Source organism: Diplotaxodon limnothrissa, linkage group LG14 (assembly GCF_057381915.1).
Source record: "Diplotaxodon limnothrissa isolate DT_005_m linkage group LG14, D_limnothrissa_male_GT1.1, whole genome shotgun sequence".
In the NCBI taxonomy this organism is placed as follows: Eukaryota; Metazoa; Chordata; class Actinopteri; order Cichliformes; family Cichlidae; genus Diplotaxodon; species Diplotaxodon limnothrissa.
Genome location: NC_140609.1, coordinates 686,848 through 703,940, shown reverse-complemented (window position 1 = coordinate 703,940; position 17,093 = coordinate 686,848). Strand labels below are relative to the sequence as shown.

The 17,093-nt window shown below is 47.3% G+C and overlaps 1 protein-coding gene across 1 annotated transcript in view; it reads right to left on the bottom strand.

Annotated features, from left to right (window-relative positions):
- The window catches only part of phldb1b (pleckstrin homology-like domain, family B, member 1b), a 102,390-nt gene that overhangs the window by 31,510 nt on the left and 53,787 nt on the right, over positions 1-17,093 (bottom strand). Inside the window, 1 exon segment of the mRNA XM_085371597.1 lies at positions 13,924-15,416. Coding sequence (XP_085227723.1) covers positions 13,924-15,416 — 1,493 coding nt within the window.

The following is a 17,093-nucleotide window of genomic DNA, read 5'->3' as shown; positions in this document are numbered from 1 at the left end:
GCGGTTACTTTTAAAGCGTACGGCCACGCTCAACCTACGTCACAGGCGTAAACACAAGCCTCACATGCACAGGCTCTGCAGGGTAAACTGGGAAAGTTCAACAAAGCCTTATTCTCTACATATATCTGCAGGCGGGGTGGGAGAGTCGCCGCACTTGCCTTCTCCGTAACGGTCTACAGAACAAACGCCATTCATCATCACAGCCTCGTGGTTTCAGCTCCCAGAGGAGGAACAAACAGACAATTTCTTTTTATGCTCGTTTCTCTGTCCTGGCTGAACGCACAAACAGGAAGAGCTGTTTAATAAAGCTGGTGGTCCTCAGTGTGGAGTCACTGGCACCCATCATCCAATCAAACTACAGGGCTGTTGCTGGTAGAGGGGGTGGCTAGCATTTAAGCCGCCGACGCCTCCTCTTTGAGGGGCGTCCAAGGCCTGAGGCCACTTCTTAAAGTGAGGACCAGGTTCCAGTTATCACGTCAAAGGCCAGATGCGAGTCACGTTCTCTAAACACTGCTGAGACCATAAAGCAGGCTTACGGCTTGATTGTTACAGGATGGAGATAACGCTGAGTGTGCAACACGTGCAGCCCATTACATCAGCTCTGTCAACTTAAACAATTTGCTACGCCTAAGAAATTAAATATCAATACCCGCCCGAGAAGCTGCTGGGTGCAGCAGTCAAACAGTGTGGAGAAGATTTAGTTAACGTAGGAGCCAAACAGCTGCACCGTGGAGGATGCACACAGCAGCACAGGGCTCTGCTGCACCTTCCACCTTACAGGAAGACACCTGTGGGTTCTCTCAGGTAGGATTCAGAGCAAGAGGCCAGGCTGCTCTGACAGCCGAGGAGGCAGCCGGAGATGCTGCTGCAGTTTGTGTATGACAGCACAGGTATACATGTTTTGGTGCTAATAATAACGAGGCTTGGTGTGAGCCTGACAGGAGTCTAACTCCAGCATCTCCTCTGTCATTTATCACCAACTAGCACATGTAGATGCAGACTGCTAAGCAGGCCTACGAGCTGCAACACACTGATTTCAGCTCCAGGTTTCGTGCACAGTGAAACCTTTTCTCTGCTTTACTGCATGCATTTACAGTGATGGGACGAGGTCGCTCACACACGTAACCAGTCTGTGGCATCATCCATCTATAACACCTGAGGGGTCCACATGGGCGGAGCCAGATGCACAGCATCGACCGGCACCAAGCTCAGCTCCCTCAGCACTTTATCACTCCGTCACATAAATATGGAACAGCTCACTTGTTGTTAACCAAACATCTGTTAGAAACTTCCTGTTTGCTCTGTAAGAGATTATAGTGTTGGTAACAGCACAGACTAATACACCGACGGTGTCTGAAATGTAGCTTAGCGCTAACATGCATTCCTTACCACAGGCGTGAGCACTGAGAGCAGGGCTCTGCCTCTGCTTCAGCACAGACCCCACATTTCCACCCAGTCCAGGTTTATGGGATCGTTCCATAACGGGGATTAAAATCACATTTCCCAACCTCCACACAAATAGTCTGAGAGCACCGAGCTGGAACCACATGCAGCCTCTGAACAGTGCTACTATTATCCCTCCGACAGGAAGCGTGAACATCAGCAGCAGCAGTTACCTTCATGAGAGCTGCCATGCTGTTGAGAAAGACCGGCTTCTCTCTAGCCAGAGCCAGCAGGTACACCATGGCCTGCTCCCTGCTCTGAGCTCCCAGCAGAGGGGAGGTCCTGCTGCTGCCGCTCAGCATGTGGTAGCGGTCCATAGCTGCTCTCTGCGCGCCTCCTGGTCGAGCTACTTTGGGACCGACGAAGAGCGAAGCCTACCCTCCACTTCAGAACCCCCAGCCTCTCAGGTCTTGTGAGAGGTGGAGTTAGAGATCATAACATGCAAGGACTTCCTGGAGTGGGAGGAGCCCTGCTGGGTAGTTCTAAGAAAAGCAAAGGGGCTAACTCTGCACATGAAGTAGAACTTTATCCTGAAATAGGCCATGTTCACGCCCATGACTGATGGTCTTCAGCTGTTAGATACACTCCTAGCTGTAGATATCAGGGGCCGAGCGAGCTTTGAAGTGCTCCCACTGTTCTCCGCACTGGCTTCGAGTCCAACTTCTGCTAATTATTTCTCTTTTGGCTGTTTAATAATGAAAGCAGCGCCTTTGAAGTGCTTTGTGCTGCTTTAAACGCTCAGCAGAGGCACATTAAAGGCCTCCAAACAATTTCACTTCATGATATCAGGAGCTTCCAGGAGTCTGCTCCAGGAGGAAGACCACGTTGGATGTGTTGGAGCACCATGCTGCAGTGATGAGCTGATTCATGCATGACAGAAACACGAGTCTAGAGTTGTTTGGGTTACTTTACTACATATGGGTGCAGCCTGTACCCGCTGCCTGCTTCTGTGTGCGAGGACTGACTTATTGTGTTTCGACATAAACTCAATATTTTGAGAGCGTTGATCATTTTTCACTAACCACATTATAAATCCAGGCTTCGCTTATATCACATAACTCCCAATGCTGCGGTCTGCATGACTTCTTCAGCTGCAGATTTGTCCAAACGAGGCTGTTACAGTTCAGACTGAATCATTATTTTGGTCCATAGTGGAGACTTCTACGTTTTTAGGTCAGCAGCAGGCTGGAGAGGAAGTGAGGTTTGGACTTTCAGCCGGTCCTTTCAGGGCTCACCTCATCGTCTGCCTCCACCAACCTTCACTACATCCATGAACCTTCTCTGTGCTCCTCCTCGTTTCCTTTTGCAGCCACTAAACGCCTCGAGCTTCCCAGCCTGCTGAAACCAGTTTACCCGTCTGACCTTGTACGTCACAGCAGGTCATGTTGTAGACGTCCTCCAGTCACAAACAACCCTCGACACTCACCTCCACCCTGCAAGCTCTTCTTCATGTCCTCAGGTGTTTGCACCATCACCCCAGACACCAGTGATGGTTGAGTCTGTCATCCAAACTCATAACTGAAAGTCAAATGTAATTGGCTGCCTCATGTAAACATCCCTCATCTTCTTCTCCATTTATAATTCCAGCTGCATCATCAGATCTCAGGTTTATACATTTTTATTACGACTCGTCTAACGGGACGCAGGTGGTTTCTCTGGACGCTGGTGCAGCTGAACCAGCAACATCAGCAGTGCCCCGCCCCCATCAAAAATCTTACGTTTAGATAATATATGCTCATGTTTTCCTCACAGCTCTGTCTTTATGCATTTCATTACAGACATTCTCATTTTCAGCACTTCTGAGCAAATTTGCATTTCAAAGGGTTTAAAGAGTGAGTGAGTCGTGTGGAAGCTGCCGGTCACCAGCAAAGAGTCTGAACAGTAGCATGGCGCCCTCTAGTGGACAGGCCAGCAAACAGCAGCCGAGCAGTTCAAACTTCTTTTTCAAACCGTCCCCTGCTGCGTGTCCTCTGAGGGCCAGACAGCACCGTGAACACAATGCTGTGTTGGTGTGACACGGTGCCCCTGACCTAATCTGCCTCTTGTTTGCAGCAGCGTCGTTGGTGCCGTCTCCAGACTGGATTACTGCAGCTTTCCTTTGGATGGGTGGGGCAACAGATTTATGGCTGTCCCAGATAAAGAGTGGTCTTATCTGTTCAAGCACATCTATCCTTTCCTGTTTCCTGGCCCCGTCTGACTTTCTAGCAGAGGAGCTGGAATCACAGTAATCTGCCTGGCCACAGTAAACATGCAGACGGGCAGCTTGCTGCTACAGTCTAAATATTTACTGTGCAGTGAATTACACAAAGCTGCGATTCTGCAAACGCTCCCTTTGAGAAACGTCTCCCTGCCAGTCAGAGGGTTCATGCAGTCTAGGTGCAGGATATATTTGGCAGCCTAGGTGGGCAGGTTTACTGTCCCACAGTAGCTGGACATATTTGGTCGTGTCGTGGGAGACGACGGTCACATACGCAGAGCGCGGGTATATTTGGGGCACTAATCCTCGTGGACGACGGCAAAGACACCAACTATGCAGGAAACCCTCCCCAACACCTCAAATGGAATATGAAGGAAAACGTGGAGGAGGCAGACTGGGACAGGTTGTTGACAGCAGTTTCTCAGAGTTCAACCTCCTTTTAAACTCCACGAAATCAAATCTCTGCCTGAGGCGAAGTCCTCACAACTCGAGGCCCATCGCTGATATTTCAAGGGCAGGTCAAGAGAAGAGAACTCAAGTCTAGAGAGAGTTGTACATCTGAGAAAAAGGATTCATCAAAGATGCATTAAGCATCGACCTTTATCAACCTCCGGGAGCAACCAGGAGGATTCCAACAACAGATTCCCTCTCCACAGGACTCTGGCTAAGGATGGCCCCCACCACACAGATCTGAAGTCACACACAGAGACACTGTGAGTCACTGTGCAAAGTAAACTCTGCTCAGAATAGCAAGCGATGAAGTCGTACTTGCTTTTTTGTCCTTTGCTATTCTGGGTTGAGAGAGAGTTTTTTGCAGCTGCACCTGCTTTACGCCCTTTCAAAGTAAGAGCGGGCGCACAGCTGGTTCAGCCCATTTCATTAATAAACAATCCTCAGCACAAAATACCGCGTCTCTGAACTAAACAGGCCTGACGGGACTGTCTTTACTGATAACGAAGTGCGAATCTGCCGAGGATGAAGCACTCGGGCACTCGCTTCGTGCCAACTGTGTTTGCCAAGACAGCGTGTCAGTCAGACGGCCATGTGGAGAGAGCAGCGCCAGGCCGGACAGCCTGGATCAGACGGGCTCGGTCATTAGAGAGGGCTTACCGCCAGGCTCCAAAGGCTAGCGACGACCAGCTGAATTAAAGGCTGTTTAAAGAGTTTCCCCTTCGCTCGTTACTGGCATCAAAGTATGCATTACTGCCCACAGCTGACAGAAACCTGTACCTGCACTCTCTGTAAGTGCTCGCCTTTTTACACTCGACTTATTCCAACCAGGGTCTAAAACTCAAGCATGGAGCAATAACGTAATGTAACAGCTCACAAACACGTACTGACAGGCTCAAACATGCAACAGTGTTAGAGCGTCACCAACACACCTCCGTGGTACGACCCACGCAGCAAAGGGTTGGAGGACAGTAAACGCATCCATCACACAAACTGATCGGAAACCTGGATCCTTCCAACTTTTACTTCCAGGTCAGGGATCACCCCACCCTCGGGGTTACGTCCATGACAAGTTCACTTTTTTGAGCACAGCGTTATAAAATGTGAGCTCGTTACAGAGGAGCTCCTCCAGAACCTCAGCTCAGTGTGGATGAGCCTGACGTAGAGCTGGACGATAGGACGATAACGATGTGTGTTGTCAAACGGAAGAGCCACAGAAGCTCCGTAGTGTGAAGGTATTTCGGCTATTTCAAGTCAAACAGAGCAGCCACTGTAAATGTGCCGAAAGCAAGTCTGGAAATACAATAAAGCGGTGCAGCTCAGTCTCTGACTGGAAGCGCTGATTCGTCATTCGGCTTTTGTCAGACTAAAGTAACTGTTACAGCTGTTTGAAAAGCTCAGCTATACAACAAGGAGAGATTGAGAATTTCCTTTTAGTTCTCAGTTTATTTGATATTGACAAAAGTTAGTCAGTTTTGTCTGTTCTTCTGTAAAACAAACTAAGATTTATATTTAGAATTAATATTTTGTTTCTAAGTGGAATTGACAATTTAGTCTGTTTCGTTTGTTCTGTTTTGAAACTTAAACGCTTTAGCGGCTGCCTTTTGTGTAGTTTGCAATATTTGCCTTTATTTATCTGAAAAAGTCTCATGTTCCTTAAGTACATCTACCCTGTTGAACTTATTATGGGAAATAAATATTTAAATTAAAACAAGCTGCTGATTATTTCACATTTTACTTGTGAGCAACGGCACATTTAAATCTTACAAATATAGTTATTTGGCTGATATTGTGATAGATATCGTTATCGCCTGAAATGAAAAACACATCGTGATATGAAGAAATCTCATATCGCCCAGCTCTAGCCTGACACAAATGCTGAGTAACTTAAGTGTCACAGGAATATCAGTGGACGCTTTACTCTGGAGACCTTCCAACACGAGTGCCATGGAAATTCGAGAACACTCAGCAGAAGGGCTCCTTCAGAGGAAAACATGTTCAACTCCAGCGCGTGGCTGAAGCACCATGAAGAGGCACAGAGCCTTCAGCTGAGCTCTTCTAAACACTTTCAGCTGCTTCTCTGAGCTTTACTTTTGTAAGTAAAACAGCCCCCTGAAACAGCCTCAAGATCAGAGTCATGTCTGTTACTTTGGGAAAGAGACTGTAAAAGATCCACCAAAGAAGAAGACCAAATGATCAGTAACCTCAAAGATGACGGATGGATGGATAAATTAAAGTGCTTAGTCCAACGTCAGACCGATGAACCTGTGAGTTCTTGATATGCTGATTAATAAACTTTCTGACAGTTGTTCTCAAACCAGACCAGATGCTGAATGGCACAAAAAGACACTGGAGACAGAACTGCACCTGCACAAAGCTGGAGAAGGGAAACCACGTCATTGTGCAGGTGCAGTTTGTAAGGTCGGAAACCTGCCGTCAGCTGAGACTGAAGAAGCCACCTGGATGATGACGAAATGCTTCTCCCACTGAAAACAACCAACTTCCTGGTCCTCCTGTTCAGGTGACGTCTGCTCTGAGAGTGCTGAACTTCAGATTCACCACACTATGACTGCCTACCATCAATGTGTTTTCACTTAAACAAGTAGCTGTTTGTTATGTGCGTTAAAGCTATATAACAGCGTAACAGTGCAAACTCCTCGCTGACGGTTTAACCAAAAGGCATTTCCAGTGGAGACTGGCCGACACATCCTCAGCATAACCATGTATAACATCCACAACACTTAAAAAGAGGTTAAACACACACAATACGTAGAGCTGGGCGATAGAACGATAACGATATGTATCGCGATATAACTTTTACTCGATAGAGAAATTAAGCTATCGCGATAGACCTCGCCGCTCTTTTCCTCAAAAAAAAAAAAAAAAGGTCAGCCGATCCAAATGAAGTAGCGCAGAGCCGAACCAATCACAGCCGCAGCGTCACGTCGCGTGACTTGTTACGTACAGCACAAGTGCCAAGCCGCACGTGTGTTTGTTTGGGAAGCAGCCAGCGGGTAATGAAGGAAATGAGTGTGCCGACTAGAAAAATCAACCGAGCGTGACCGAAGAGAAAACAGATGATGGTTCCAACGCCGGAGAGATTGTCGAACGGAAGAGCCATAGAAGTTCCGTAGTGTGAAGGTATTTCGGCTATTTCAAGTCTGACAAAAACAGAGTAGCTGCACTGTAAATTGTGCCGAAAGCAAGTCTGGAAATACAATAAACTGGTGCATGCATCACACTGTGCGCCACGTTATTGTTTCGGTGAAATGAATTTCTACAATACTGTTAATTCTACTCTCTGCAGTGTTTAAATGCTTACATATACACACAGTTACTGTCCCTCCACACATACGACTCGGTTCTGCTTCTGTGCCCCAGCTTTGTTTACTTTTTCCCACCGAGGCTTCTAGACTTCTGATTGGCCAACATTTCTGCACGGTTAGGAATCTAGCGCCACCTGCTGCTTTGGCATGTTCATAGCAGCGTTTTCCTTCATTTCTGCCTTTATGTGTGGACGGGATTATTTTTAAAACGAAAACGGAAAATCTCCGTTTTCAAAAACACCCGTGTACGTGTGGACGTAGCCTCAGTCTCTGACTGGAAGCGCTGATTCGTCATTCGGCTTTTGTCAGACTAAAGTAACTGTTAAAACTGTTTGAAAAGCTCAGCTATACAACAAGGAGAGATTGAGAATTTCCTTTTAGTTCTCAGTTTATTTGATATTGACAAAAGTTAGTCAGTTTTGTCTGTTCTTCTGTAAAACAAACTAAGATTTATTTTTAGAATTAATATTTTGTTTCTAAGTGGAATTGACAATTTAGTCTGTTTTGTTTGTTCTATTTTGAAACTTAAACGCTTTAGCGGCTGCCTTTTGTGTAGTTTGCAATATTTGCCTTTATTTATCTGAAAAAGTCTCATGTTCCTTAAGTACATCTACCCTGTTGAACTTATTATGGGAAATAAATATTTAAATAAAAACAAGCTGCTGATTATTTCACATTTTACTTGTGAGCAACGGCACATTTAAATCTTACAAATATAGTTATTTGGCTGATATCGTGATAGATATCGTTATCGCCTGAAATGAAAAAAACATATCGTGATATGAAAAAATCTCATATTGCCCAGCTCTAACAACACGGTAACATTATGTTGAAGCACAGCACGTATCACTCCGCCAGGCTCCGCCTACGACAGCCGTAACGCTCCAACAATCCATCGAGCGGCTTCGTAGCTCAGCAAAGTCATACTGAAACGTTTTTGACAGATTTTTGAGCGCCGTGGACATAAACTCGGTTTGCTAATAACGACGGTCCGCTCGCATCCTCTACCAAAAAATGTGCTTTGTTGTGTATCTGACGGACGAAAGCCAAACCAGTTCCACACCAGTGAAGCTGCAGCATTTTCACAAACCAGTTCTGGTTCATCCGTCTCATTCAACGATCCGCGTTCGCCCTTCTTATTCTTCTTATTCTGCGTCGCCGCCATGTGCGTATGCAAACAAAGGCACTGCGCATGCGCGTGTTACCCATATTCTACAACATTATACCAGTATTACAATGAAAGGTGTGATATGGCCCAGCCCTACCTTCAGCTACGTCTCATGGTCTTCATTACATTCAACAGGGAAACTTAGAGTCACCTGGAGCCTGTCTTCTACCTGTGTACACCAACTGTGACCAAAGGTTTGAGAGAGTTGGGTGAAAGAGCTCCACTGAAATTCAATATGTTAGTCATTATTATTAAAGACATAAACATGTTTGATGGTCTGCACTAGTTTTCCTAGTGTTAGTGGACTGAGGTCCTTTTCAAGCATCTGACAGGTCTCCAGAGATGATTCCTTCCTGGTTCAACTGCTTCCACATTAAAATGACTTCAGAGCCACATAAGTGTGAAAGTCTCCTGCATGTACGCAGCCACACTATGAATCTGTGCGCAGCTGCAGTCTCCCAGCAGCCTCTGAGCTGTGTGCTCCTGTTGGTTTCACAATAAGGCTGCTTTCTCCTGAACACACTGTGCAGGCTCACTGTTCACATAACTTTGCTTTTGGGTAACCAGTTGTGTGAATGAGAGGAGGCTGTGTGTGAAAGGCTTTGAAACACACGCTCACGGGCAAGAAGAATCTGTCATGACAGTGAGTCGACTGTGACTAATTACAGGCCCTGCAGCTCCACGCCCTGCCTCCTCACCGAGTTCAACAAATGCAACAACATAACGAGCTGCTGAGGAATTCAGCCTGTCAGAGAGCCTCTGTTAGCCTCCTGAAGGCCTTATTTACACGACTCGGTTATGTGCTCGCCCTCATACGCTACGAGCCGTGAGCCCATATCTAATGTCAATATTGTCTGTGTGTCTGGAAGTTGCACAAGGTAAAGGTTGTAGAAAACATAAGGAGTGTCTGACCGTGGTGTGTGAAGGTCAGCAGGTTGGTAACAGAGACGTGAACAACGTGAATTTGATTTTTTTCATCCTTTGGACAGTTTTCATGTCTCAGAGAGGCGACGAGTCTCTAACATTCATGTCTCAGTGATTTCCAGTGTTGGGACTAACGCGTTATTAAGTAACGCGTTACAGTAACTACGTTATTATTGTGGTAACGAGCACGGTAACTAGTTATTATGCCAAAATCAGGAACGCGTTACTCGTTACTGGGATTTAGATAGGCTCGTTACTCGTTACTTCGTGTGGTGGCATCGCGGAGCTTCCACCGATTCAGTAACATAAGCAAGTGGTGGAGGCCAGCAGGTGGATGAAGGAAAGGGGAGGCAGGAGGAGAGACCCGAGGCTGCCGCCGGTCCAAGTGTGAACTGAACCTCAGGTAAGAAGTTATGACCTGCAGTCTCTCTGGGTCAGATATAAACCAAGTTTAGGTGCAGTTTATTTTTGTTATGCTGACTTTTTACAGTCAGTTACAATAACTCGTACTGCGTGCTAGCTAGCTTGACGGAGTTTCTATACAGCTGGGTGGTGCTATGATGTTACTGATGTTGAACTTTATTTTGTTCGTAGGTTAATTATTAGAGCTGCCAACCGTCCCGTAAAAAACAGAATCGTCTGGTATTCAGAGAAAATATTACGCGTTTCTTATTGAGGTGAAAAGGAACAGTTTGTCCTGGACTTCAGCTACAATGAAAAAGACACAAAGCTGCCTCTTCTTCTCTCATCCTCTCCTGTTTCTACTTCAGTCATGAAACTGATCAATGATCAGCTTTTCTCTCTTGTTTGTTTATCGCTCACTTTGCGCCAGAAAGAGGAAACCAGCGGATGTCGCGCTAAACAACAGCAGCACGTTTAAGCTTGATCAGCTGCTGTTAGAATTTATTTAATATTAATTTCTAGTATCAGCTGATGTTTGCTGGAGCCACAGCTGTAAAGCTGCTGGTCATGATGTCGGTTTGGATATGTGGTGAGAGGGAAACATGAAGATGAAACCAGGAGATGTCCTTACTGAACCATCAGAGCTGAACAGGTGATGGAGAAACAGGTTTACCTTTTAGGTGACATGAATGAGCTGAAGGGAAGTTATGAACTGTTTCTGAGAGACAAATAACACCAGGATCCTTTTTTAGGTAGCTGACAGCTGGTAACTGTGCAGGGGCGGGTCTAGCAAAGTGTTGCCAGGGGTCCATGTAGGGCATTAACAGGGAGAGGAGGGCACAAAGAAATACTTTCTTATTCTCATTTAAAATGTCTCACTTTTAAAAAATAATTATCTGAATCTTACAACAAACGATTGATAGATTGATGCATATATACCATCAGAACAGTGAACATCACTGTCACAACAGCGTTTGTTTTCATTCAAAGGCTTTATGATTTTTCCTATAATGGCGGGCCGGTCTCTAGTCAAAATGCCCGGGACGATTTTCTGTCCCAGTCCAGCCCTGTATGCAGCTCATCTGCAGTCTGGTGTTACCTACATCTTCCTATTCAGAAGGCTGATTGTACTCAGAACTCGGAAATTCTAAGCACCACGACTGCAGTTTTTGTGTTGGATGTAAAAAGCTAGGATAGAACCAGGCGTGGGATTTCTCTCGTGGAAATGTGCACATTATCTTTTCCTTTCTGTTGGTAGGTGGCACAGTGCACTTGTGGCAGGATAGTGTTAACATGTAGGCAAGCTAGAAGACTGGCAAAGTTATGGAAGCAACACATTAACAAGAGAATTCTGAGTTAAACCAAAGTTACTTTCCCTAGTAACTAGTTACTCTGAAAGTAACGAGTAACTTGAAGTAACTGAGTTACTTTTGATAGAAGTAACTAGTAATGTAACTAAGTTACTATTTTAAAGTAACTTACCCAACACTGGTGATTTCATCCTGCTCTTGTGTGGTGACAACTGCAGTCTCATCGTCCTCCTGTGTTTTAATAAACACCAGGGCAAGTGTGCATCATTTATACTATGACATATGCTTTATACATCTGCAGCTGTAAGCTAGCTTTCTCCTGATTGGTCGGCACTCACAAACAGAAGGTGGGTGGGGCTCATAGACAGTATGGCTCTCTTCTCTTTTAGTATATATTAGGCATATTTGCATTTGTTTACATGCATTTCTGTTCATGTATGTGTTCGTGTATCCACTTTTCCAAAGGTATAATGTGCATTTTCACATTTTCTGTCACATGACCATATCAAAGATGGCTGACACGTCAGATCCATGAGCGTATCAATACTCGCTGTGAATAAAAGCCCAAGTTATAGAGCACTCGAAACGGACTCTAGATCAGATATGGTCACCACGGGCACAGCAGCACCATCTACACGCTACTGTGGATAAATCCACTCCCAGTCCTTACACTATAGTCCCTTTGCTCCTTACAAACTGTTAGTTGGCCTGCCATGTTTATTCATTCGGGTCCAGACTCGGGTCCAGACTCGGGTCCAGACTCGGGTCCAGACTCGGGTCCAGACTCGGGTCCAGACTCGGGTTGAGCAGCCCCCCGCTGCTCAGGACAAAAACGCTCTCCAAAGCAGACACATTTAAAACGGTGCTTTCGTGTCAGTGTGGACAGCGAAAACTGAGACTTTTTGAAAACAATGACACATTTTAGTCATGTGATGCAGTCATGTGACCAATTAAACTAAGATAGTGAAGGGTATTATACTGCAGTTGTTTTGTTTGCTCTCAGGTTTGTCAGCCCTAGTATTCTCCCTGGCTTTTGCACCTTTGTACTTTTGTGTTACTCGCAGCAACAACTCCACCTCGTTGTTAGTCCATGTAAAAAGCTTGCTGCTTTTCCTCAACATTTTGCCGAAGTTTCAAAGAGCAGCAGACAGGAATGAGACCGGCCCAATCTTCTTGCGTTTCACGCATGTGCAGGACTGGAACGTGAGCGTTTTGGGCCATTTCAATGTGGACGCACAACTCTGTGAAAAGGACAAAACGACAGTGTGGACGCCGAGCGGAAGCATCGTTTTCACATCTATCCGGGCCAGCGTGGACGCAGCCTCAGTTATTTTAATGAGGTCTTCGTACTGAAACTAAACTTCAGACGTACATGTTTAAAACAGCGGCACTGTTGGCTCACACAGTGAATCCTACCTGACCGCTCAAAGATGGATGAGCAGCCTAACAGCACCAGAGCCTTTCATGGATATATACAGTAAAAAATATTTTACTATTATTTTGATATTTTTAAAATGCCGTTTCACCCCAAACAAACACTTGATTGTCGTAGGGAGACATGTTGGCGTAACTAACCAGAACCTGCCGTGGAGCGCTCTGCAGGACCTCTGAGCCTGTAGAGGTTTAAACAGTCTCAGTGTGCAGATCTGATGCTGCCCCCGTGTCTCAGTGGGAGGTACAGGATGTGACCTGGCACGCAGACAGAGGGCACGTCGTCTCAGGCCATCCTACTCGGTCGATGTCACTCTGTCTTTAGCTTATAAAAAATACCCGTCTGTAATTACACGCCTTCTCACGCAGGCACAAACACACACAAAGGCTTTTTAAGGACGATTTCCATTCAGAGCGGCAGACAAGTTCAAGATGTCTACGGCGCTCCCTCGGCCCCCTCTGCTCAGTTTAGGAAACAACAAACAATGCGGTTGCTAGGGGGCCCCGTGAGCCCCCCGAGAGAGACCGCATGTCAGCAGCAGTCTGGACAGCCAACGGCCAGGCTGCAGACAGTTTGCAAGCAAACACGCAGACCGTGCAATCGGTGCACCGTGCTCCTCCTGCAGGACACACACATTAGAGATAGCCGAGAGTATCTGCAGCACCTCCTCTGCTGATAATCACACTCATGAAAGAGCTTCAGCCACTTTCTCTCTCACTGGGAAGATCAGATCTGTGCTGTAAAAGTTTGACACCAATCATTCATGAATCTCTAGACGGTTCTCTGGAACGAATAATTAGTTAATAAAGTAATGAAAATGCCTGACACAGTCTTAAGCCCAGCGGGGAGACACTGAACCTCTAACAGTTACTACTGCTCACTCATCTCCACGTCTGCAAGGACCACGGAAATTAGACTGTTCAGGAAATTCATATGAAACAAGTGAGCTGGTTTGTTCAGCCTGTAGAGGTTTAATGCAGGCCCAGTGTTACACCATCAGCTGATGAGCTAACGAGTTCATTAATACAGTGCGTCTGTCATCACAGTTTGTGACTTTAGGCCTTTGAAAAGTCTTCTCCATGAATTAAAGCTACTGAATTAAAAAAGAGGATTACGAGATGAAAACCGTAAAAGGATCTGTCAGGATTATCAGCAACAACTCAGCTGGAAGAAAACACTGATCAGCTGACACGGCGCATCCATAAGCTGTTTTTTTTAAAGACCGCTGAGTAACAACGGCACATCCCCGCTGAGGTACGGTCCCGACTCACCAGCCTCTCCATCTCCTGCTCGCGGAGCCTCTCCTCTCTCTGTCGTCGGTGGTACTCCAGCAGATCGTCCTCGTTGTCGCTGATCTCTGTGATGCTGTTCTTCCTCTCCCTCATACCGGGGTGCGGTCTCCCTGCAGACATCTTTCTGTGGGTCCTTGGGCTGGCTACAGGAGAGGAACCCGGCAACGAGCCCAGACTGTAAGCAGGCGACAAGGAATTCCCAAAGCTCGCTTTCCGTACCCCTGCACCCCCGACGCTGCCCTCCGTCAACAACGAGGTAGGGGATGGGCTGCGAGCTCGGATGCCTCTGCTGCAAGTCTGCTCCTCTGACTTGCGCCGAAGTCTGGGGCTCTCTGGAACAACCTTGCCCAGATTTGAGGGGCTGTCCAGAGTCCTCAGTGGGTTCACCGTGCCCGGAAGTGCCCCTGGGAGAACTGGAACCCCTCTGCGAGCCAAGGAGGGGCTTAAAGGTGGCAACTCTCTCATACTGCTGCCTGCTCCACCGCCCCCGTTCACCTCCACGTTCCTCCGGGCCAAGCGAGGGCTTTCCGGGGGCTGCAACGAGCGCGGATGCTGCTGGAGAGGTGATCCTTGGATTATGTGGACGATGGGGTCCAGGGGAGGCTGGAACGCTCTGGTGGGTTGAGAAAGCTGCCTGGAGGGGCTGGAAGTGAGAGAGCGATCGGCCAGAGGGGCGTGCTCTCTGAAGGGGCTGGCAGGTCTTTCCTGGAGCACTGTGGTAGTCTTGGTCCTGGGGCTGGAGGGCGACGGGGATGAACAGGTCGGAAACTTGGGTGTGGGCCTGGGGCTACTTGGCACAGCGTTTCTACCGCTAAGAGATTCACTGGAGGACAGAAGGGGGGTCTGCCGAGGGCTCTCAGACCCAGCTTGGCCCAGTCCTGTGTGGCTTGGCTTGGGGCTTGGAGGAGCCTCCGTTAAGACCTTTCGCGGCAACCTGGGGCTTTCCTGAACCTTTTGGCTCACCCCACTGCTGCTGAAGTTAGGCAGTATGGTCCGTGGCTGGGGTACCGGCGGAGGCTGGGCGGTGAAGTTGTAGCTAGAGGAGCGTACAGGCACTGGCGGCAGAGAAGAACTCTGGTCCTGGGGTCCTCCACTAGGAGATGGACTGGTAAAGCTTCCACTGCTGGCTGCTGAGGGGGAGGACAGTGGGGAAAAAGGAGGCGATGTGTTCTCATAGCTGGACCCCACAGACATGGCCCCTGGGCTGGTAGGAGGCGATAACAGATACCGGCCCCCTCCGTTGACCATGGGCGACAGAGGAGAGTGAGCTGCGGACTGGCCTCCGGGAGGCTTCATGGCGTCCGATGAAGAAGGCTGAGGGTCATCCATGACTAGAGAATCCATGATCTCCTGGAGGTCCCTCTCAATAGAGCTGACGATAGCGCTGTGCTCGGATTGGACTTTCTCTCCAGGAGCTGGGGGACACTGGGCTGCACTGGGCTGGTGATTCCCATTGACCAAGCTCTCTGTGTCTAGAGGGAAAGCAGAGAGAATAAAACAGGCATCAGACAGGTATTCAAACAGAGTCAACGATATCCTGCACCTCAATAACTCCCCCAGCTCCACCACATGCCCCGGCTCATTAGATATCACACAAAGAAAACATTTGCAGTGGGGCAGCGACGGCATTTTCATAATTCTAACAGCAGCAGCAAAAACAGACTGTTCAGGATACACTGTGCATCATGGCACGACTTAAACAGCAAAGCAGCAGTGATGAGGGTCCTTCAAAGGCTGACTACGACATTGCAAATCGCCATCAGTTAGCATCGCACAATGTTTTGGTTTTTTTAGTGCAAGGCAGGAAAAACAAAAGCACGCTCTCATTTGCGTGTGTACACCGACAACAGGAAAAAACATACAGCTCTCCACAGGCTTCAGGTTCTGGTTAGTTTTGCCCTCGAGCTCAGCGGGTTTTACAAGGACTGCTGTAACCTGTGGCAGCGAGATGACTCGGGAGAGCCGAGTGACATCAAGGATCACTAGATCCTTGATGTCACTCGGCTCTCTGACCGGCACCGACCTGACAGCACGGAGCGACGACACGGGAAGAAATGAAGCTCCAAACTAATATGAAAGACTGTGATTGGTTTCCTGCTGGACAGTCAGTCCCGTCACTGTGTTAGATGCACATCTTTGTTCTGGGCGGTCCAACCAGCTTTAGTATAAAAAGCCTCTGTGGGTAACGAGCTTTTTAATACAACTACCTTCAATGACTATGAGAGTAACACTGTTGGATGATCTCTTTCCCCTGAACAGAAGAAGTGCAGTGACACTGCCTTCCTTTAAGAGTCTTTAACCCTGATAACTTTCCATTATTCCTGTGCGGTTGTGTCACAGCGTTCCTTACTGTGCCGAAAACATCCTACGAGCCTTAGCCCCTCCTAACTCTTCACAGCCGCACTGAAATGAAACTATTTAAAACATGTACTGCCAGACTTCCTCACCTCCCCAGAGAGCTTCACAAACTGCTGAATTCGAACCTGTTATTTAAGATGCATTCAACGTCAATTTTCCAGCCTACTGTGGAAGACAGGTAAGTACAAGGCCAGAGAAGGGATTAGTAGTGAGGGGAAAAAGGAAGGAAGGACACACAGACGGCACTGGATAGGAGAAAATGTGCCTACATAACCCAATTACTGTATGGCCCGAAAGCAAACGTAGGACACAGGCCAGGTAATCTCATCTTAATCATCTTCCTCCAATGTCAGCACAGTAGATTATAACACCAGAAACACACAGCCACGTGGCTCTGAGGCAGGGAACACTCCACAGATCAGGTTTTATTCACCTTAAATGAGGATTATTGTAAGGTAGCGTCATCAGTGCAAACACAGAGGTAATAAAACAGCTGTCGTGTCTGAGAAGCAAATAAAAGAGTCAGTTTTGTGTCACAGAGGCAAATCCCATCAGTGCAAGTGCTTTAAAATACAGAAGCTTCACAAATAATGCATTAGCTGTGCCTGCTCAGCTGACACCACAGCAGCTATGCCTGCTTTTTCTCTAATAACGCCAAGCTCTGCCCACGTGACAGCCTCACCACAACTGAATATGAACGCATCTGCGTGTAAATAACACGGCAGTGAAGTAACAATGCTAGTGTCACATCGACCGTCACGGATCCTGATGTGAGGAACACACAATACGGG